The 22,191-nt window shown below is 38.2% G+C and overlaps 1 protein-coding gene across 2 annotated transcripts in view; it reads right to left on the bottom strand.

Annotated features, from left to right (window-relative positions):
- The window catches only part of TUBGCP3 (tubulin gamma complex component 3), a 49,943-nt gene that overhangs the window by 12,267 nt on the left and 15,485 nt on the right, over nt 1–22,191 (bottom strand). Inside the window, exons 5-12 of one of the 2 annotated variants that reach the window (XM_062487987.1) lie at nt 21,689–21,875; nt 18,019–18,191; nt 15,171–15,289; nt 10,273–10,398; nt 6,781–6,849; nt 3,042–3,174; nt 1,576–1,742; nt 106–216 (exon numbers count right to left, since the gene is read on the bottom strand). In XM_062487987.1, coding sequence (XP_062343971.1) covers nt 106–216; nt 1,576–1,742; nt 3,042–3,174; nt 6,781–6,849; nt 10,273–10,398; nt 15,171–15,289; nt 18,019–18,191; nt 21,689–21,875 — 1,085 coding nt within the window. Of the gene's footprint in view, nt 1–105; nt 217–1,575; nt 1,743–3,041; nt 3,175–6,780; nt 6,850–10,272; nt 10,399–15,170; nt 15,290–18,018; nt 18,192–21,688; nt 21,907–22,191 lie in introns of both variants that reach the window. The other variant, XM_062487986.1, reaches the window with a different exon arrangement.

Below are 22,191 nucleotides of genomic sequence, written 5' to 3'. Positions count from 1 at the left end.
AGACAATTATTTTTTTGTTAAATTTGGCCTCTACTTCCTCAATAGAAATCTAAGCATCAGCACAGGGCAAGCAAATTATCATGAGATGAACTTCTAGAACCATACCTTTTTTGATTGCTCCATTGTAATAAAAGATGGGATCATTGATTTCCTCAAAGTGTATTTGTCATGCCACAACCGATCAGTTTTAACTGTAGGATCTGAAGCTACAAAAAACTGAAGATTGAAATAAATATTAAAAGCAAAAGATTAATGTAAACTCTAACCTACAGTTTCACCTGTTTTTCCTCTTATTTTAACAGATGCAGAGAGGAAAAAAACAAAACAACAAGAAAACAAACAAAAAAAATTGCAATTGATACACTGATCAAATGTTACAGTCTCTCAACTCCACACAAGAGAATCCTCTCATTTGTAAAACTCTAAAACTACTTTATTAGTTCTGTTGAAGTTTGAATGGATTATATCCTCATCCTGTTAAATAATATACCCATTTTCTAGACACAAAATTTTTCACTGCCTCTAAATACCATTTTCCTCAAGAATGGCCAACTATCTTTGTTCAAAACTCTCTATCATATGAAAATTATAGCTTTCAGTACAAGACATCCAACAATAATTTTCAATATTAAGAACACTCTTCCAGTGCACTTGCAGAGGTTAGAGCTAACAAACTACATAAAACCCAAAAAAAGACAAAGCCTCATATCTGGGGAGTAGATGGGTAAAAAAAGAGTCTATTTCACACTTCTAAAAAAAGCTTCCTAGACATTTTACAGAATTCTAACCTTGAAGATCAACTGTCACCATCACTCACTTAAATTTTGACCAAAATAAGGACATTCCAAGAAAACAGACAAAATATTTGACTCTCAAGCAAAATTACTCAATTTGTCTCAGAAGCACTCTACTAATTTTAAAAAATTATTCTATGGCTTCTTGAAACAATTTTTTTTTAATCGAATCACTTTAAAAAGAGTGTACTGACTGGAGACAGGAAATATCTGAAAGACTTTAGAAAACCATAAAAAATATTTCCAAGAAGAAAAAGGAGAATTACTGGAACTTGATGTTACAGAAGTCACAACAAGTAACTTTGTAGAGTTTCTATTCTGGAACTATAAACCTCTTCTACCCAGTCAGACAGACTGAACCTATTGATCAAGGATAACAGTTCACAGTCAGAGAAAAATATTCTAATCTTCATACCAAATACAAGGCTTGCATTCTGAACAGTTACAAAGAACTCTGCACACAACTGTTGTTACAGTAGGCAATAAAAGATACAGAATAATTGCTTTGTCTTCAGAAACAAGGACCAATTGTCAGTACACCATTCTGACTCTACTAACCAGACCCAGCATATAATTTGTTGAAGACAACACATTTCAACCTGCAGATATCAAATTCATGAAGAATTAATGGAGGAGAGTGATATTTCAGGTTGTTACTGTATGTACTGCTTACTCATGTTACACATTTTCATCACACTCCACTTTTCAAATTCTCCTCTAAGCTTCCCACAGATTATCACACCAAAAAGCAGAGAGATATGTGCTGTAGCTCATACATTACCTCATGGTATGTATCCTCCAGCTCTCCATCATAAATCCAGCGATAAAGGAAGTTCAGTACAGGATGGGAGACCAGGCCAAGAATATGCTGAACTAGAGATCTCATGTAGGGATCTCCTGTTTTAGTATAGGCATGAACTGCTGAGGCAAGTTCACCACCTTTTCTCCCTGTATAAAGAAAGGCAGAGGAACAGAAGCATTTGAATGAAAACCATGTGCACCTCATTTAAATTCAGCAGCCATTGATGTTAGCCATTGATGTGTCACATCAAGCTTGCTAAGCAGCAATTTTAAGCGTAATAAAAGTAGATTCTTTTTAATTGCTAACAGGGAATTCCTAGGTTTTGAGGTGTGAATTATTAATCTCACTAAAGCATTAAGCAGAGTTCTCTGTCTACTTTATGGCAGCTTAGAGGAATGCAAAATTCAATCAGATCCCACACAGGTTGATGTTATGCTTCCAGAGAAACATTAGAGGCTTAGAATGTTTTCCTTCCCTCCCGTACTTGACACTCTCAGATATTCCATGTGCATACATGCACATAAACACAGTTTTCCTGTTTATTGGTTATAGATGCCCCCACAGCTCCAATAGGTAATTTCTCCTGTCTTCCTGCAATTGAAAAGAGGCTATAAAAAAAAAAAAAAGTTTAAAGAGAGACTGAATATTTGATTTTGCTGCCATGCTCCACAGCTTACTACTTCCTTGCAGCAGAGGCCATGGAACTCAAAATTCTCATTAATGTCTTAAAAGTAAAGCCCATTTTAAAAAAAAAGAAATTGCTACCAAATCCAATAATCAAGGTAAAGCAAGTATTTTAGGCTTTTTTTTTCCTCTGCTAAGATGCTCTTTCTAAAGGGCTACAATCTCATAAATCTAAAGTACTAGCAGAGAGAAGCATCAGTTACTGGTCAGTTTAGTCAGCTGCTGGCCAAGGCTCTGGTAAACTCCAACATGACTCTCCCCTGCATCTTCTTGTGGATTGCCAACAGAATCACAATATTTGCAGATTTGTAAAGTCTTGTAGTGCCACATAAATCTGAAGACAATAATAACTAATAACTCCTCTAAGCCATCATAGATAGAGAAATTGCATAATAGACATACATAGCAAAGAAACTAAGCCAACCATTCCATAACATATTAGTAGGGCTTTTTCAGTGTATTATTCTCTGAGAGACGACTGAGTACCTGAAAAATCACATGAAAAGTGCATGCTTAAAACTGATTTTTCAGAGCACATTCTACTTTCTTAAAAGTCAGAAGTCTGAATGTATCAACACAGCACTGTAATTTTTCATGCTGTTTAAAATAAAAGAGGGAGAAGCTGAACTACCTACTGAAATTTTCAAAAAAAATAAAAAAGTCCAAACAAGCACTAGTATTACTGATAGCCACCTCTAGCATGCACAACTACTCAAAGTTATATGACATTCACAGAAATATTAAAATAATATTAAACAGACCTTGACAGTGATCAACAAGTGCTGCAAGGGTCTTTAACCTTATTTTGGGGTCGTAGGTCCAGACTAGAAGACGGCGAAGTGTTAAACTGCTCTCAAGTCCCAAATTCACACCTTGATCATCTTCCAGTTGTAACTGACCAAGTCAGAAACAGAAAGACATGTCAAAGAATAAAAGTGAAGCAGAACTCTGGTTTCACAGTTTGTTTTGACATCAGATTTTTACTAATATACTTGAAATACCCAGTGTTATGCATTCTCTCATCAAATCACTGGGCCAAAACATGAGAGTCAGTTTTTAGGGGAAACAGAGACTTGTGCACAGGTGAAAGAACAGAGTGCAGTAAGTGCACTTATTAGTAACTGATAATTTAATAATTGACTTATTAATAACTTTTAAGTGCAATAAGGCAGACAAAGCACAAAGACCAAGTTAAAGACAGCAAGGTAATAGTCCTGAAAAAAGAGAAGAGCAAAGGAAAAGAGAGAAGAGATTCTGAAGGACAGCAAGAGATACTCAAGAAAGAGTAAAGAAAAACATCTAAAGGAAAGGCATACTGTAGGAGACAAACTTTTTATTAATGCACATGCAGCTTATTTTAGTACAATATAATGAGATTAAGGAATTGCTATGTTGAAAGAGAAACACCAAACTTGAAAAGCTACAATAAGAAAACTCTATAAGAAAACTCTATAATAATGTGACCACCCTGAGTCTTCCAACACCATGGAAAACAAAAGCCAGGTATTTGTATCCAAGGTGCAAATGCAAATCTTACACAAGTACAGATGGAATAAGCAGGACAAGAACACAACTTAAGAATAGCGAAGCAAATTCCTGGAGCAGTACAAGGAGACAATCTCTTAGAAAAGATGCTATTTCTGGTATATGACAGCCAACCCACCCTATGTTTTCCCATCTAGCACATTTTTTTATCCAAATGCAACATAAAATAGTTACATTTAAGACTAGTGTCATCCACATTAAGTTCAGCCTCAGAGCTAGTTAAATTCATTTGCTTCTGAATGCTCCTTGGTCCATGTCTTGAGATTTTTCTTTGGTGTTTTTGGAAATCAGCAATAAGAGAGATACCTAAGGCAACCTTTGGCTTTAGGGAAGACATGGTATATCATCATCATGGAACTGCATTTTTAAATGGGCTAACAATTTGAAAACAACCTGCAAGAAAAAGATCAGAGATGCTCATGGAATAGTAGACAGTATGCTCAGGACTACTCATTCAAGGGCAGAAACATGCTCAGAAGCAGCTCTGAAGACATAATAGAAAGTTATAAAGAGAGTATAGAACCCCTTGATAAGACCCCGTATTTCTCTCTAGAACTGCAGTTAACATCTCCTAAGGTGGCAGCCTGTACAATCTGCTGAATCAAAGAATGCCACATACACTCAATTTCAAGTCCATTTTGTACATGTTTTCCAGAAGCTAAAAGGTACAAGTTTTTTTGTCCATTCTGCAATGTGACCTTCAAGCCCTTCTACCTTTCAAGTCATAAAAGAATCTCTTCTCCACTGCTGGATCTCCTTCCTTTCTTTCATGTCTTTGCGAAAGAATGTTGCCAGAAGCTTCTGAAAATCCAAACGTAACATGACTCTGGGAACCCCTTCAATTAGGTGCTGAGGGACCTATATTCCCCAGAAACTCCAGTCTGCTGCTGCAGCAAAGCATTGCCAACACTGCTCCCCATGAAAATGCATTTAATCAACATGCTCAAATGCACTCATGAACTCAACACTGAAGATGAATCTGGCAAGGAACGTGAGAAGCAACAAGAACAGCAAATGTGTGTCCAGCTACTGAATGATGCTAGGTGAGGGATGACAGGAAAAATGGAAAAATGCTGAGGTACTTAATGCCTTTTTTGCCTTGGTACTTTGGTACAACGTGCTGCTGGGGATATCAGATGTTGAGATAAGAAGTCTGGAACAAGAAAGACCGAGTTCAGAAAGATCAGGCTAAGGTACACCGAACCAATGAGACATGCTTAACCTATGGGACCTGGTGGGATGCACCAACAAATCCTGGGGGAAGGAGCTGGCCAATATCACTGCAAGGCCACTCCCCATGATTTTTGTAACAGCAATTCGAGGAGGTTTCTGATGACCCTGCAAAAGCAAATGTCACTCCTCTCTTCAAAAAGAGAAGCCATAGAACTACAAACCAGTGAGACCCACTTCATTCCTTGGGATAGCAAATAGTCCTGGAAAACCATTTCCAAGCTTGCGGAGGACTTAAAAAAAGAAAAAAAGAAAAACAAACAAACTCTCTCAGGAAAAAAAGCTTAGGGAAAGGAGAAGGAAATAGGAACATTTGTGGTGATAGAGTCTGTTTTCCCAAGAGAATGTTAAGTGTCCTGAGGCTCTACTTGCCAGAAGCAGCTGGACATCTGCCTGCTGATGCAAAGGAGTGAATGAATTCCCTACTTTGCTTTGCTTGCACGCATAGCTTTTGCTTTCCCTTTTAAACTGTCACTAACTTGATTGACTTGTCTTTTTGTCTTCCTTCTATGTTCGCCCCGTTCTTCAAGAGATGGGGGAGCAAGAGGCTGGGTGGGTGCCTGGCTGCTGCCTAGGGTCAACCCACCACAAAGGCAAATGCAGTTTGAAAATAAGTAGACCCAGAACTTTTGTTTTCTCCTTACAGGTCTTCCCTCCCACCCTGCTTATCTCTTCTTTTGAAAGGTTTGGTGGAGCAGGAAAGGTAGGCAAAACTGCATTTCAAAGTAGTCAAACAGTTTCATTGTCAAGAAGTTTGAGAAGACAGAATAAATCAAAGCTTCAGCAAACTAAGAGAGAAAACATTCTGTACAGAGCAAGAAGTAATTACAAAACGAATAACTGGATAATAGGCAGGAAAAACAAGAAAAAAGTATAGATAATAGGCATTCCAAAAGTCAAGAACATTCAAGAACTGCAAGTGGCTTAAAAGGAACAGGTGCTTTGAAAACATTAACAAAAACCTATGACAAACTATAAAGATTTTATTGAAGTTAGAATTTTAAAAAGCAGTATAACTTAGCTTTAGGTCAATTCTCAGAATAAATTTTTCACCATTACAAATAATGAACCCCTTGAAAAACACCTTTAAAAAAAGCAAGAAGCAGAAGAATGTTTATTTCATTTTTATTTTAGAGACAGCATCTAGATGCACATACCTACAAATGTTTGTGGAAATGCTGTGTGATTATCAGCACTGAGCTGGCCTGTATGTTACAGAAAAATAGTAAAACACAGGTATCTGCAGAACAGATGTCTTTACTCTCAGAAAAAAAAAGGGACAAGAAAAACATACAAATTTCCCCACACAGAAATAAAGATGGAACTTATTACAAGCTGCTGAATCACGCACTACTGGAAATAAATAGGTTTGTGGTTTTTTTCTTCCTCCCCTCAAGGACGTGTGACATTGTTTGGGATTTGAATGATGAAGATATTATGCAAGATGAAACTGACAAAAAGGATGCAAAACGGAGACAGAGACATAGAAATACACATTGTATTCCTTATGTAACACATCAAATACCAGTAAATTCTTAAGAGAAAAATATTCAAGGGTACATATATTTAAAGAGTAAGAAATGTACAGAGAATTGTGTTCACTGTCAACAGAAATTGCTATACATCCTTTACATTCTAACAGAGTATGTAGGTATAACCTTTTTAGGAGATATTTAGATAAAGTAGAACAAAATAGTAAAGTTGAATACGTACCACTTAACTTACCTGAGAATGTAAAACAGACAGAAGTCGGTAGTATTCTTTAAGTTCCTGATGTAAGGCTGCACAAAAACTCTGTAAGAGAAAAAGAAGAGAAAAAAAAAAGTAATCAGGATAAATCTTTCTAATTTAATTCTATCACCACACTTCCAACATAGTCAAAAATTTCCTTAAGAGAATCTTCCCACAAGTTGCAGCATAAAAGCCAATTCTTAGAGAAATAGCCAAAGTGTAATTGCTTCCCTAAGAGGGAATATATCTTCTTCAAGAATTTATACACATTATCAAGTGACCTTGTTTCTTGCTACCTTAGCTCTATCAACAGATTAAACTATGACAAGTGTAACTCTTCCAGTAGATATATCATCTCAGTAATGGCATTAATAATTAGCACAGGAATGTACAAATTATAGCATGACCCAGTTCAAGATTTTTTTTAACAATCATGCAAAATACAGTATACAGTGAAGTAAAAGAGTTCAAATTTCAGGAAGGCCTCAAAAAACAGAACACAAAGTTAGGCAGCTGTCATTATATTGACAGTATAGACTATATGACATGAACAAGAAAATACAATGCTCAAAAAAATGCTCCCAGTAAGTGATGCCAGTTCAAATACTCTAAATTTTGACCTTCATCAATTCACAGTGATATAGGATTTTTCACGTGACATGGAAGAAATGAACAACACAAAGTCTATCTTCAGAAATCTATAAAATGTGCAGAAATCAATTCAGGCCAGAACTAAAGCAAGAACTCTTGTTTGTTATTCTAATTATAGCTACTTTAAGTTGTAAATATTTTCCACAGTTTAGGGTTTGGGGGAGGTCTTGCTTTACTTTTGTCATGTTCTTAACCTAACATACAGACTAAAAAATGTCTGCAACTCATTTTTCAAAACAGAACTAAAAATACAGCTCATTAATTTGGGACTAAGGGAAAAAGACTTTAAAATCCCCCAGAAAGGGCCCAAAGTTTTTTATTTATTTGGTTTCTTGGATGTATACTCTCATGCACACACATATTATTCAGGACTTTCTAACCACTTCTCAGCTAATGAATTTGATATCTATTTTGATGGATTTTTTTAAACAGAAATTACCCAGGGTTTTCCCTTCAAAACCTTTTAAAATTACAGTCAAAATTATTTGGAAAAAATAAGGAAAACTTCACAGAAAGAACCCAAGAACTCGAAGTAAAGTATTTATTCACTGGAGTATGTAAAAGTCAGAAATAATTTCTAGAAGCACAAGGAGAAAATAAATCTTCTTTCCTGCTAAGCAGCTAAGAAGCCTAGGGAAAAAAAAGTCATTAATCTTGCCATTGTATCCTTTTTAGGGAAAGGAAGTTCCTTTCTTCAACTCAATGTTGTAAATTGCAAAGAAATCTGACACTGATTTTATTCCAGAGGATACTGAAGGGCAAAAAATAAATCCCTTTATGTGTAACTCCACTTTTCATTTCTTCTCACTTGCTTCTCCAGTAAATTTTTGAACCTATTAAAGTGGCACTTGCCAAGAGAGAGGTCGGAGCAGAGCCTCCAAGAAAACAATCAAAGGCACTGTTCTGCTCAAAAAGGAAGAACACTAGTTAGTAATCACTAATTTTAACGATTTAGTAGCCAAAAGGATTTAGAATCTAACTGGTCACAAATTTTTCAGAGAAGCTTTACCAATTAAAATTTACATCCAGTACCAATTCCTGTGTCACAAACCACAGACTTGTGCTTCCCAAACTGTTACAGAAAAACTGGACATTATCCTAGAATTCTGATTTGGTCTGCTGCAAAAGAGAATTGAGGAGGAAACAGAATGCTTGTTCAAGAGAAAAAAAATAAAATGCCCACTAGCTCAATTGGATCTAAATGGGCAAAACGCCAAAGTACAAGCTAAATTATAGTTAACTACTGGCTATTCTTTATATTTTCTGAGGACAAAGTAAAACTTTGATATTAATCAGACAAGGTAGGAAAATATAAATTGTAATATATTTTTATACCTCTACTTCTAATGTCAATACCTGACATTTTGTGTGGTAAAACCATGAGAATCATAATAAAAGAGGTGACAGACATCTTATTCTAACAATGGTTTAAACAGGGGTTTACACAATCATTCTTTCAAAACATTAAGTGAAAGATGTGTTATAACAATATACACTGTTGTGCTAAATTCCTTAATGCACAGAGTACAGCATCTGAAATTCTGAGCTGTAAAAGCTATGAAGAGCATGAAGGCATACTCTCTGTACCCAGATACTGACAGCAAGAGTAGAATGTAAGTTATTAGTTGTATGCTTATGTCTTAGAAATATACACAAGTGCTTGCCTCAAGCAAAATTAGCAGTATTAGAGCTATGCAGATTCAGATAACTTAACTGCACTGTGCCTTTTGCACAGGATCTGAAACCTGCATATGGAAGCCAAGGCACTGCACATTTAAATTCACTGAAGAATTCAAGTTCTCCCCTTTCTGTAAATTTGAAGATTAAAGCCAGAGACAGTAAAAATAAGCACAAGTAGGAAGCTTCTAGATAAAGAATAAAACTTCACCCAGATATAAAGGGGGAGAGTCTAAAGAAAATGCATACACAGTAGAACTACCATATAAAACATGGAAATCAGCATTGGATCAGTAGAAAATTATTTATATGTAACTATAAGGGTTACTTAGAATAAGAGACAGAATGGAACAGAATAAAACATCAGAAAAGCAGGAAGCACTACAGTGTCTCTACTGACCTCTTAAGAAAAAATAGATTGAAGGGAGAAGCACTTCAATTTCTTGGCAGATTAAGTAGGATGTTATGGCTAGAGGCAAGGACAACATTTCTGTCGACTCAGAAGGGATAATATCCAGTTTTACAGAGGGAGCAAGTGAGAGGAAACGGGAATGTCTTAGCAGTAAATGTGGTTTTGGGTATTACAGCAGCAGTGAAGTTACTGTAGACTATAAATCATGATGATGAAACCTATAAAAACAAAAATTAATATTCTTTTGATGCTGTATTCAAAAGAAATGGCAGAAGATAATGGACTATTTGCATTTTATGTAAGCCAGTGCAGTACTAACATATGAACATCAACAACAGCTGACAAGAATGTCTCCTGCACAGGTCGCCAAAAACTGAACTGGTGATTAATTACCTCAGGAATTACATCATCCCATTTAAGAAATGTTTTTGTTTATGAACATGCATGAATAATTTTTAAATACTGGGGTTTTTTTAAAAAAAGGGAGACTAAGAAATGGAATGTATGAGCGTTTCCAGCCACCAATTACTGGGACAAATCCTTAATATTAGAAAGAGCAAATGCCTTTTCTTTGCCTTCTGATTATGACCCATATCAAATGCAGCATCCACAGAAGGAGGAAATCAAATGATTAATAATTCAAGCTCCAAAAATTTATGCATCATTCTAGCACTGCATTTACTCAGTAGTTTCTTAGCCAAACAAGATCAAATACAGTAGTTAGTTGTTTTTTCTAATTGACCCACCTGTCCCACAAGTCCAAATGCACGATCCAAACTCCTCTGGTCTGTGTATTTTCTTATTTTGTTATGTAGCCACCCCAGCTCTGCAAGTCTACTTGTAGTATCTCTGAGAGATTTGGACAAGCTCACCTATAAAGTTAACAGAAACAAGTTTGCAATTAAGTCAAATCTGCCACACCAATACCAGTTTTTTCACAAAGGTTCCTCTTTTCTCATAAAAAAAGCCAGTCTGAGAAACAATTCATTGTACATTCTACAGTACTGATACTGCAAAAAAGCAGACAATCACATAATTAGCATTATATTTCCACACACGTGTTGAATAAGCAGCAGCAACAAACTACTGGCAACTTTAAGACCTTCTCTTTTGGAAATTTTAATGTAACAGGATTCATACACTCTTTTTACATTAGGCAATTATGGCAATAACAAAATGATATTCAGAAGAAAGGAAGAAATCTACATTTTATGTTGTAATATCAGACTTATCCTGACAATCAGCAAGACTGAAAATATGAGAGTTGCAGCAGAGGTGTTAATGACTGAAACTAATGAAAAAGCTTTGACAAAATAATTAGTTATTGCTACATGTGAAAGAAATCTTTAATAGAAAATAAATGACACCATGCCTGACTAGGCATCAGGAACACAAACTTGCAGACCACAACTTCCAAGGTTAAGTCCAGCTTTTATAGGTTATTTAATCATATGCCCTTTTGAACTCCTCTAGTCTGCTTCTGGTTTTCTTCCAGTATTGCACTCACCTTGCAAGTCTTAGTCCCAACACCCTATTTAGCTACCACTACTATTTTCATCTGAATTGGCACATTTCTTCCCCTAAATTACCAACAGATAAGACACTTTCTACTTGATATTTTCTTTTTCCATATTTCACCATATCACTCAAGAACACTATTATTAAGTATTCACAATTTTAGTGAATAAAGAACCCCAAACAATCTGACTGATAACAAAGACCATGAGGCAGAGACCGACTTCTGCCCACAGCAACTGGGCCTATCTCACCTCTACAGACAATTTTAACTTTGACAGCCAGCTAGAACAGTCAAAACCAAAGAATTGTTCTAAGAAGTTAAGCTGCCAAAGAACTAGCAATCTATCTCCTTCATTAAATCTTTTAGTTAACAGTACAGGCATTCTCCAAGATAACAATTAGTGTCAGACTGTGTTATCCACACCAGTGTGGGCTTGGACCAGGCTGCAGCACTTGGTTGTAAGACCAGAGTTCAGTCCCTAGCCTTCTTGTTTACCCACAGAGGTACAGCTTTAACTTCTTCATCAACTTCTGTAGAGTAAATTCCAGCCCAAACAAGCATAACTGGACAGAGAAACCCTGCCCACAGCTAAAACAAAAGAGATGACATGATAACTAATTAGAATTCTGCAAGTACAGAGTACTTGGCAAAGACTGAGCACAACACACATCCGCTGGAATTAAGTGAGGAACAAGCAAAATTGGCTTGGTGTTACTACATTTGCATGTCTTAGATCAAACCAGAAGCTGCCATCTTATACAGTGCTGAATGTCACCACCAGACCTAGTATTAACACTAAGATTAGGAAACATTTCAACAAGAACAGCACCTTAGAAAGTGTGTTTTATTCTGGTAAAAAAAACAAACCAAACCAAACCAAAACAAACAAACAAAAAACAAAACCAAAAAAAAAACCACCTAACAACCCAGACTGTGTACAATTGTACAATAAGACTGTCAGCTGAGGGAGAACTACATGCTTTGACTACTATTTTGCCTAATGTGCATTCAGTACAGCGGGAGGAGGTATCATCTTGGCCCTCCTTGGTTGTCAGCAGACGCTCCAGCTGCAGCTCTGGTGAGTCAGACAATCTCATCCTCACTGGGTCTGGTAGCTCAGACCAAGCACAAATAAGTAAGAATGGAAAATGACTGCCTTCACAAAAATAACTGAAGACAAAGTTCTCAGGCAAAGATTATTCAGATGGCTAGTGGTCAGTAATTAAACTCCCTGAATTACAAGTTCCAAGTAAAATAGCTTCTGACCTCAAATCGGCCTATTGGATATGAAAGCTACACAGAAAACCAGTGAAACCCATTGCCAATTCTGTAATCACAAAGTTTTTTTCACATTCCTCTAGAAAAATATATTATGCTACCCTTCTTTTGCCATATATAAACTCATTATTCAGTGAAAGTGTTGAGGAATTACAAACTTTGCATAGTCTACAGGTAGAGGTGTATGAAGAACCTGTTAATTAATAAGACTTAACTAATTTAACAAGTTAGGTTTTTCCATTTATCCCTCCATTAAGCAGCCATAGATGCAATTATAAAGCAATGGTGAAAAACTATACATTTCACTTTTTGCTGCTACTGTCAAGGAAAAAGGGAAATTAGCTCAGTATCAACATAAGACCCGTCTACCAGGCTCTTGGCACATGAAATGATCCAGAAGTAATTTCTTTGAAATTTAAGTACTATATTGTCATAGCAGAAAGCAATATTACATAGTAATATAGTGCTGTATTGCACATTCATGGTTTTATACTGCACTGGAAATGGTTTGCTGTTTCCCCTCTCACTCTGTAGCATGGTTCTCCCCTCCCCTTAACCCCTTCCCTTTTTCCCCCACTGGCCAGACCTGATTGCTGTGACCTGGGGCTCCTCCGCCCCTTACCAAGGTTTGCAGAAGTCCCACGTTTCCCATGCTCTCTCTCTCTTTCTCTCTCTCCCTGGAACCCTTCAGGATAATAAACTTGGATTAACCCGGGAAGGAGAGCCTCCTTTGGTCTTGTACCTTTGTCCATGCTGGAAAACCCCCTCATCTCTGACCCGGCGCTAGCCGAGGCAGGTCAGAGAGACCAGGGGCATTGGCGCAGCTGGCGCCCAACGTGGGGCTTTCTCACAGAACTTTGGAAGCCTCATGCTCTGGCTGGAGTCCTGTCTAAGGATTCATTAAGCCTTTTGGATTGCTCAGCTCCTTTCCAGCACAAAACTGCTTTCTGCGCAAATTCTGCTGAAAAGGGTCGGACCGGTAGCTTTTTCTAAGCCCAGAATGAGTCTGTCCAGGACAATGGAGACTTTCCTTTGCAGCAGTTTGGAGACCCAAGCCTCCAGGAAGGGGTGAGTGACCCTTGCAGCAGGTGGGGACACCGAAAAGGACCCCAGTTACAGCCAGCATTGCAGCAGAGCGTTGGGGAGGCTGGGTGTTGGCCGGACCAAGTGGACAGCAGCACAGCTGGCGTATGGCCCCTTCTAACCTGGGGTTAGGGGGGGAACAGCTGCCTGTTTTCTGGTTTTTTCTGATGGCAAAGAAAGGTAGACAGCTTGCGTAGTTTGCATTATTACTATTATAATAGTATGGGCTCTAAGCTTTCTGCACAACACAGGAGTTTATATTCCCAATTTTTGGAAATTTTGGGGAGTGGAAATATTAAAACATCTAAAAAACATTTCAAGCATTTTGTGTGTTGGCTATCTATTCAGTTCCTTCAGTTTACTCTGCAAAATGTAAATTCGAGCTCCTTTGGACAAAACTGGGGATCTTTTAGCATCAAAAATAGAAAATTGAGAGGAAACACTTTCTCAGTTCCTCCCAATATTCCTGAAAATTCACAAAGAATTGATTAAGGGAGAACTGAAAAGACATCCACAGGAAACCCCTCTGACTTCCCCTAACCCTTCTCCTCTCTTTCCCTCTGCCCCCGAATTGGCGGGGACACGTGGGTCTCCCCATAACGTGCAGGAAGCCCATTACAGCTGTGGTTTCCCAGGACCCACATGTCTCCCCAGTACCCCAGCCCCGCCCCCGCTGGCAGCGACCCCGTGTTAGAGGTCCAAGATGGTGCCGGCCACGTGGCCGATCATCTGGGGCTCACTGGCCCCATCGAGGGGGTCCACAATGGTGGAGATCATGTGCTCTGTCCACCAGGTTACCTTCCTTCTTCCCAGAACCCCTTTTACGCGCTCGTACCCGCCCCCTAACCCTTTCTCCTCCCATAACCTTTTCCGTCCCTCCCTCCTCCAAGTGCCCGCCCTGCATGGCGTCACCCTGCAACCCCACCCCCACATGTTGCAATCCCCATTCCCACAGAAAGTTTTTAATATAAGTAAAAATTGGAAGTGTTGTCTTCCCATCTGAGTAAGAATATGAAAACCAATTAGCAGAAACTGAACACGGAAGCTGTACTGTTTAAATGCTGAATGTGAAGATGCTAAAGCAACCAAAGCCACTTTTGCTCAGCTGACCCAATCAGACTCTTAGGGTTTTTTTTGAATTGCAGACAGGCTTAACATCTCACCACCTTAAAGCAAAGTCTGTCAGGCATCTCTTCTATTCTTTTGTCTCCTGCTTGATGTCTTCAAATTCATATCAGATCTTTCTTCAGTTCTACCACCAGTCCTTTCTTTAATAGGTAAGCTGCATCTGATCACTTAAAATTGTAATCAGGCCCATAACATCACATGGCAAGCATCCATTCCATACCTCAAGCTGTTAAATTTAATCAATAATAATGTAGTCAAATATTTGCATCTGCTTCATATTAATCCTTATATACTGGAGAGAAGAAATGTTGACAGAAATCCTAAAGCCATAATTTACGAGTCCTACTGGATTAAGAGTTGGGAGGCTTTTCACGTCTTGTGAAATGCTACATTCTTCTTTCTGGTATTTAATCTACCCCATCAATTTCAACAACTACTGCTGAAGCTACTCTGTTGTATTAACAAAAGAACCCCCCAAAACAAAACAAAACAAACAAACAAACTCAGCACAAAACAAAAGCTGGTAGAGGGAATATATACTTCAATAATATTTTAACCTTTTTACATGTTTCTCACAGCTATTTTGCCCCATATACTTCTCTGCTCACATATGAAATACAAGTCACCATACAGTACCTTCCCCTCCACTTTATAGCAATTTTCAGAATTGCACATTTTGATGTTTTTGCCATCTATTCCCTGGAAGACATATAAAACATCTCTTACAAGATTTGCTTCTGTTATTTCAACAGAACCTAGAAAAGAAAGAAACAAAAACAAAACAGGCATTTAGATTTATTGATGCAATCAGTTTTGATTACAACTTTGAAGAGCTATTTAGATGCATAGCCAAAAAAAACCAAAACTATAGAAATTATAAAGCCTGTGCTTGTAACCTGTAAAGAAGTGTTTTAGGTCCTTGTAGTCAGAGGAATGTCCAAGATTGCCTTCCAAGACTGCCTTTACCCGCCTCTAATGCTACCTGTGGTTCTCTCAGAGCAGTCATCTTGTATGGCACAGGGCATGTCCTGTTGTAACTGACTCACTGGCCAGTTCTTAAACTTGTCATCTCTTCTGATCCAGCACCAGTGCAGTTCTGAAGCAAGCACCACAGTAACTTTATCTTTCTTTGAACAAACAGTTTCAGTTGAGACTTACAGAATAACCTCTTCTACATTCACATAGGAAAAGAACAGTTAATCCAGAAGGAAGAGCTGATTGTTTCACAATGGCTTTCAATTACATATGCCACTGCTCAGTGAGAAGACTGATCAAACCAGACTGCAAAGCAGCCATCAAGCTAGAAAATATTTAAGGGCAAACACTGTTTTCAAAGAAATATTTATCTTTGATTTAGTAAAGCTTTTGCTATTGAAACATATAGTTGGCTTCTGGTTCTTACCTCTAGTCAGAGGTTAGATTGTGTTAGAGATGTAAGGTATTTATGAATTTAAAGGAAACACAAGATCAAAAAAGGCCCTGTGTAGGGCACTGAAACTGTCCCCACCTTCTCTGGGGAAACTGTCACCATGTGCTTCTGTAAATTCATTTAGGATTTCAATAATTAAACAATTTTAGCAGCAAGTATCCAGAAATTGAGATGCTACAACACGCATCTCCCAGTTTACACAGTACTCTCAGTCATGCCAGTTTACCTCCCCAACAATTCACTTTCCAAGCAAATTCTACTCTTATTTCAGCAAAAGTAGACTTCAAGATACCATCTAAAACTCAATCCCCCCCATAACAATAAGACGTGCATGGCTGCAGGTTGTCCCTCTTAGGAACTTGTAGTAAAATGGTGCAAGACAAGCACACATTTCTTTAACTGATATATAATACAATTATAAACATCAACCATACATTCTGCCTTTTTATACTCTGTGTGTAGCTGTAACAGTAACAAAATTTCATATAAAAGCAAGCAACTTAAGGAGAAAAAAATTAATTACAGAAAATTAATATTCATAGAAATTCATCTTCCTGACAGTAGACTTACATATTCTGAAGGTAGTCCTACTTCTATTTCTACACCAGCAAGTGACTACATTTAAGACAACTGTCAGTCCTCATACCCATCCCACACAGGAACCAAAGTCAGAGCTGCTGGCTGACTCAACAGAAGTATTGCTTTTCATAGTATCAGTATAATAAATTAAGAGGCAGTGCTAGATTTTATATGTTTTTCTATTTCTTTCTCCTATGTTTTTTTCTACTCCTTTTTCTATTTTGTACATATTAAATCTACCACATATATAAAACACATATTTACATTATATAGATACTCACACACACACATCTTCTTACATATAACCTTCTTGTTAATTAGGTTCTAAATCCCAAATGTTGCCCTCAGATACACCAGTACAACTCTGACCTATAAGCCATTGCTTTGTACACTGCTACTCAAAAGATGCAGAGGCTGGCAGACAGGCTATGTTTTAGTTCTTTAATATCCACACTTACTTGTATAGAAGTTAAAAACAAATGAAGACAAAACACCACAAACAAAAGGCTGCATCTCTCGTCTTTCTTTGCCAGAGAATAACAGTGCTATGGGATGACAACATCTGCCATCAGTTCACTTATTCAGAACTTACTTTTACAGTAAAAGTTGCCAGAGAGATCACCTGTTAAACAATTCCTTAGCTACACTTGTGTAAATTCAGAATAGATCCTCTAGGCATCAGCTTCAAGTTTACAGGCACTTCATTATAGACGTAAATTAGCAATATTAGGAATTTAGGAAGAAATTCTTTACTGCGAGGACTGATGAGGCACTGGAACATGTTGCCCAGAGAAGCTGTGGATGCCCCATCCCTAGAAGTGTTCAAGCATAGGCTGGAGGCTCTCTGAGCAACCTAGGCTAGTGGAATGTGTCTCTGTCCATGGTAGGAGAGTTGGAACAAGATGATTTTTAAGGTACCTTCCAACTCAAACCATTCTGTGATTTCATAAGACTATATATTTTTTATTTTATTGACAATATTTTATGTCACTTGTTCTAAATACAGTCCCTGTAAACAGTATGCTAATCTAAAGAAGAAACAGGTTTAAGAACTCTATATTCCTGTTCATATTTCCAAATTCTGAAAGACACAGAACCACAAACAGATGAGTATTTCAACAAGTTCTGTTTACTCAGCTGCTCTCTTTCTGACTCTTAAGAACAGTAACATCTTCTGATCATCAAAAGAATGATCATGTCTCACATGTCACATTCACAACTATGACAAACACTGGAATGCACTCCATCTTTTAAGAGAACTAGATCAGAATCAAACTAACCAGAGCAAAAGGAAATTAACAACCAGCCAAAGAGACTGTGGCCAAATATACTACTCTTGCATATTTACTTCTATCCTTCTATTAAGCACATTCTAGAAAAACACACTTCAAAAAAATCAACATTCCAAAATAATTTAAAATATAATAGAAGATATAGATAACTGCAAAAAAATTAACAAATAACATCTTTGCTCACCACTTGCATCCCCTTCTCGCCTAGACCTTGGCACACCACGAGAGACAGCATTTGAAAAGCCTTTTGAGGTAGTGCTTTGTAAAGAAGGCTGGCTTGCAGTTAAAGTCCATGCAAGACGTGATCCTAGCTGCTGACGGAGGCAATCTCCAACACCCGGAGCTTGATAGGATTGTCTAAAAGGATAAAAGGAAGAACCACCTTTTAAAACTTTGATTCTATACCCATTACATGGCGTGGTGATGCAAATTTTGAAAAATGTCCCAAGGTTTTTTGCGGATATTTCATTGGGGAGGGGGACTTAATAAAGGATCCTAAAAAAGGGTGGAGAACACACACACAATTTACTTCTTCCTATAAGCCTACACTTTCAAAAACCTGCAAAAAGGGAAGTAAAAGTTTGATATACATGATTTCATATCAAAGATTAACTTTGATGAAATGTGCAATTATGCTGGAAGAGGTTACAAGTGAAGGTACTATAAGATTATTAAACACAGTCATAGTGAAAAAACCTAAATATTTAAGTTGCTATTACCTGAAGCTCTAGTTACATGTCAAAGAATTAAATGAAAATGGAGAAAGAGAAGAAAGTTCACTTCCCAGCTACTCTACTCTTTCAGATAACTAGTATCAAGGGCCTGAAGATATAATCAAGGAGGGACTATCCAGATAAGTTCTAATTTCCCTTCCTTTCAAACCTGTCAATTCTTCTCACAAAGAAAGTATTAAATGTGAAAAAATGTCACATTGGCCAAGTTCCAGTCATCCAGGACCTCCCAGTTAGCCAGGACTGATTCAATGATGGACAGCATCTTGGTGAGCTCTTCTGGCAGCTCCTTCATCACTCCAGGACAAATTCCATCCAGTCCCACACAATTGTGAGCATCTTAAGTGGGTCAGCAGGTCACTAACTTCTCCCTCCTAGATCAGAGTGTTCCCTGCCCACATCTACCAGCTCTGGAGGCCACCTGTCCTGAGAACAACCAGTCTCAGTGCTGAAGACTGAGATCTGCTGTGTTTGGCATTAGTAAGGTCTCAGAGTACAACACTGAATTTTGGCTGCTCAAAATAATCTAACTCCAGAATAAAAGGAAAACGGGTATAAAGACAAGTTCAGGAGGAATGAAGCTCACAGAAAGCTTTAATTTGGGTTGTTCAGCTCACAGTCTATAGAACTAAAGAGCACAGTGAAATTGCAATAAAATGGAACAGTATGAACAGGTCAGAACAACAATATGCCAGAAAGAGGGCATGTTCTGCTGATTTTTTAAGCAAGCAGATATAAGAAATAACCTCACTGACATATCTTTCTATAGTGTATCAGGATAATAAAATGATTGAGGCTAGAAGTGACCTCCAGAGATCATCTCCTACAACCCTTCTGATCAAAGCAGATCAACTAGAGAAGGTTAGCTGGTGCATTGTTCAAGTCATGTTTTTAATATTTTCAAGCATGGAGACTATACAGCCTCTCTGGGCAACCCATTTCAGTGTTTCACAAAATATGCCCCCGCCCTCAAACGTACATCCCCATCTTCATGCAAAAAGGTTTTTTTCCCCCCTTTTGATTAACTGCGATTCTCAGCTCACAAATTCTGCCAGTTAGTTCTTGTTCTTTCCCTGACCCAAAACAGTCTAGCTCAGTCTTCTCTATGCCCCTTGTCATAGCATTACATAGGTAAGACCCCAAGACTTTTCTTCTCCAGCCTGAACAGCTCCAGGTTTCACTCAGCTTCCTCTTGCACATCAGATGCTTCAACCCCCTTAAATGGTTTTGGGCTTCCTTCTCCAGACTCCTCCTTCCAGCCTGCCTATATCTTTTCTTTGTACTATAACTGGACCCAGCGTTTAAATGTGTCCTCATCAGTAGTGAGCAGTAAGAAGTTTTATTTGTCTCACCCTCCTGGTGATGTACCTCATAACACAGCCCAGGAGGCTCTTAGCCTTCTTCACCACACACTGCACACTCACATTCAAACTGGTGTCTACCAGGAGTCCCACAACATTTTCTGCAAATCAGTCAGCAAGCAGAATGTACTGGTGTGTACATTATTCCTTCCCAGGTACAGGACTTGGAACTTCAGCAGGCTCCTGTAAGCCTGTTTCTGGAGTCCACTGAGCTCCCTCTGAGAAGCAGGCTAATGACCTCCTTTAACAGCCACTCCTCTCAGCTTTATATCATCTGCAAAATTGCCAAAGATTCACTCTGTGCCATCAGGTGGGATAAAGGATGCAGCTTCGGCTTACAACATTAGGAACTAGGCTCCAACTGGACTTTGTGCCACCGATCATAATCCTTTTGAGTCTAGTAGGTTCAGTTCACCTCACCTCACTGTCACCCAGTCCATATTTTATTAAGTCTGTCAATAAGGCTGTCACCAGTAAAAGTCTTAGTAAGGTTGAAATAAGCAACAGTTACTGTTCTGCCCTTGTTCACCAAGTCAGTTATACCATCACAGAAGACTATAAGATTGGTCAAGCATGCTTCCTGAACTCATTGCTGACTACTCCTAGTCCCCCCCTTCTTCTCTGGACATGCTTTCCAGAGCAACAAAGACTTTCCCAAGGGCCTCAGTGTCCTGCAGTGACTTTACCAGCACAAAGGCAAAGCAAGCACCAAGTACCTCAATTTTTTCCTCATCTGCCACCTAAGTTTATGCCCCCTTGAACAGGGGCCCATGTTTTCTCTAGCTTTCCTTTATTGCTTATGTAGCTGCAGAAATACCTGCTGTTTCCCTTCATGCACCTTGACATATTAACCTCTAGGTCATTTTAGGATTTCACTGCAGTCATTCTGCCCCTGGATGCTCCTTTCCACTTGGCCCTGCTTCCATCTTTTGTACACTCTTATGTCTGGGTTTTGTCAGAAACAACTTGCTTCTCCATGCAGGCCTTCTGCCACTTTTAATTCCTCCTTGCCCATTTCTTAAGCTTGCAGGAGGTGATCCTTGAATATCAACCAGCTCTCTAGTCCGGCAGTTGAACCAGATGATCATTGTAGCTCCCTTCAACAGAATTATCCTATTTTATTCTTTCCTTAATCCCTCTTTCCTCCAGGATAGCCTCTCAGGGGATCTTTCCAAGAAGATTCCAGAAGAGCTGCAAGTCTCCTACCCTAAAGTCCAGGGATGAAATACTGCTTTTTACCATGCTTCCATTCCAGAATCCTAAACTGCATCATCTTATCACTACTAGTGATACAGTATTTGTATTGCAAAGCCTATTAATAACAATAAGATCCAGTGCTGTCAGCACTAATTCCATAATATCAATTTAATAACTCATGTCAAATACACTCTACAAAAAAAAAAAATGTCTTCAACTCCAAAAAAAAAAAAAAAAAAAAAAATAAAAGCCTTGGTCGTTTCTGAAAACGCATCTTGTGACTTGATGTTTGTTTCACAACTCTCGGGGGTGGGAAGAAAAATTACAAGACAAGAAGACTGTGATTAAAATGGACACATTTGGGCAGCCATTTATGGCTTCATATGGTCATATGCCAGCACCTGACACTCTGAACTGTTCAGCTCAGGAACTCAGTTTCTCTGCACCTAAAGTGGAATTTCCAATGGCATACAAAAGCAGAGGGTGGAGGAAATAAAGTAAAAAAAAAAAAAAAAAAAAAAAAAAAGCAAGTCCCCTCCAAACCTATCTGTAAGGTGAAATTTACCCTGGAATGAGTGATTGTGGAGTTGGAGTTGGCCCATTTAGGGCATACAGGCTGATGCTGCTGATCCCACTGCTCCCCATGCTGCAGGAACTCTGAGCAGACTGAGCATTGCGGTCTTGGTAATTCAATGGAAGGGTCTGAGGCCTGGCATAGTAATAAGGGGTTGAGTGAGCATCCCGTGGCAATGCTTGAGCAAAAAGTGTAGCATAACTTGACACCTGAAAAGGAAGGAATAATAATAAAAAAGTGGGAATTACTTTAACACACATCTTCTGTTAAAAGGAGTCTAATATCAAGAACACAAATATCTGAAGGCCATGTTTATGCAAAGAAAAATTTGCTGATGCAATTATCATGAGTTTAAAAAGTGTTTTACAGTGAGCAACAGTACTTTTAGTGATACAACTTCTTTTTGCCTGCAAATTGCCATTTGCAATAGCTGCAAAAAGCACTTTGCTGTCAGCAGAGCTGCAACTGCATTTGCCTTTCCCTACTCCCTTTAA

This window comes from Cinclus cinclus, chromosome 2 (genome assembly GCF_963662255.1).
Source record: "Cinclus cinclus chromosome 2, bCinCin1.1, whole genome shotgun sequence".
NCBI classification, from domain to species: domain Eukaryota; kingdom Metazoa; phylum Chordata; class Aves; order Passeriformes; family Cinclidae; genus Cinclus; species Cinclus cinclus.
Note: the sequence above shows the minus strand (reverse complement) of the source record. Positions and strands in the feature narration are given on the sequence as shown.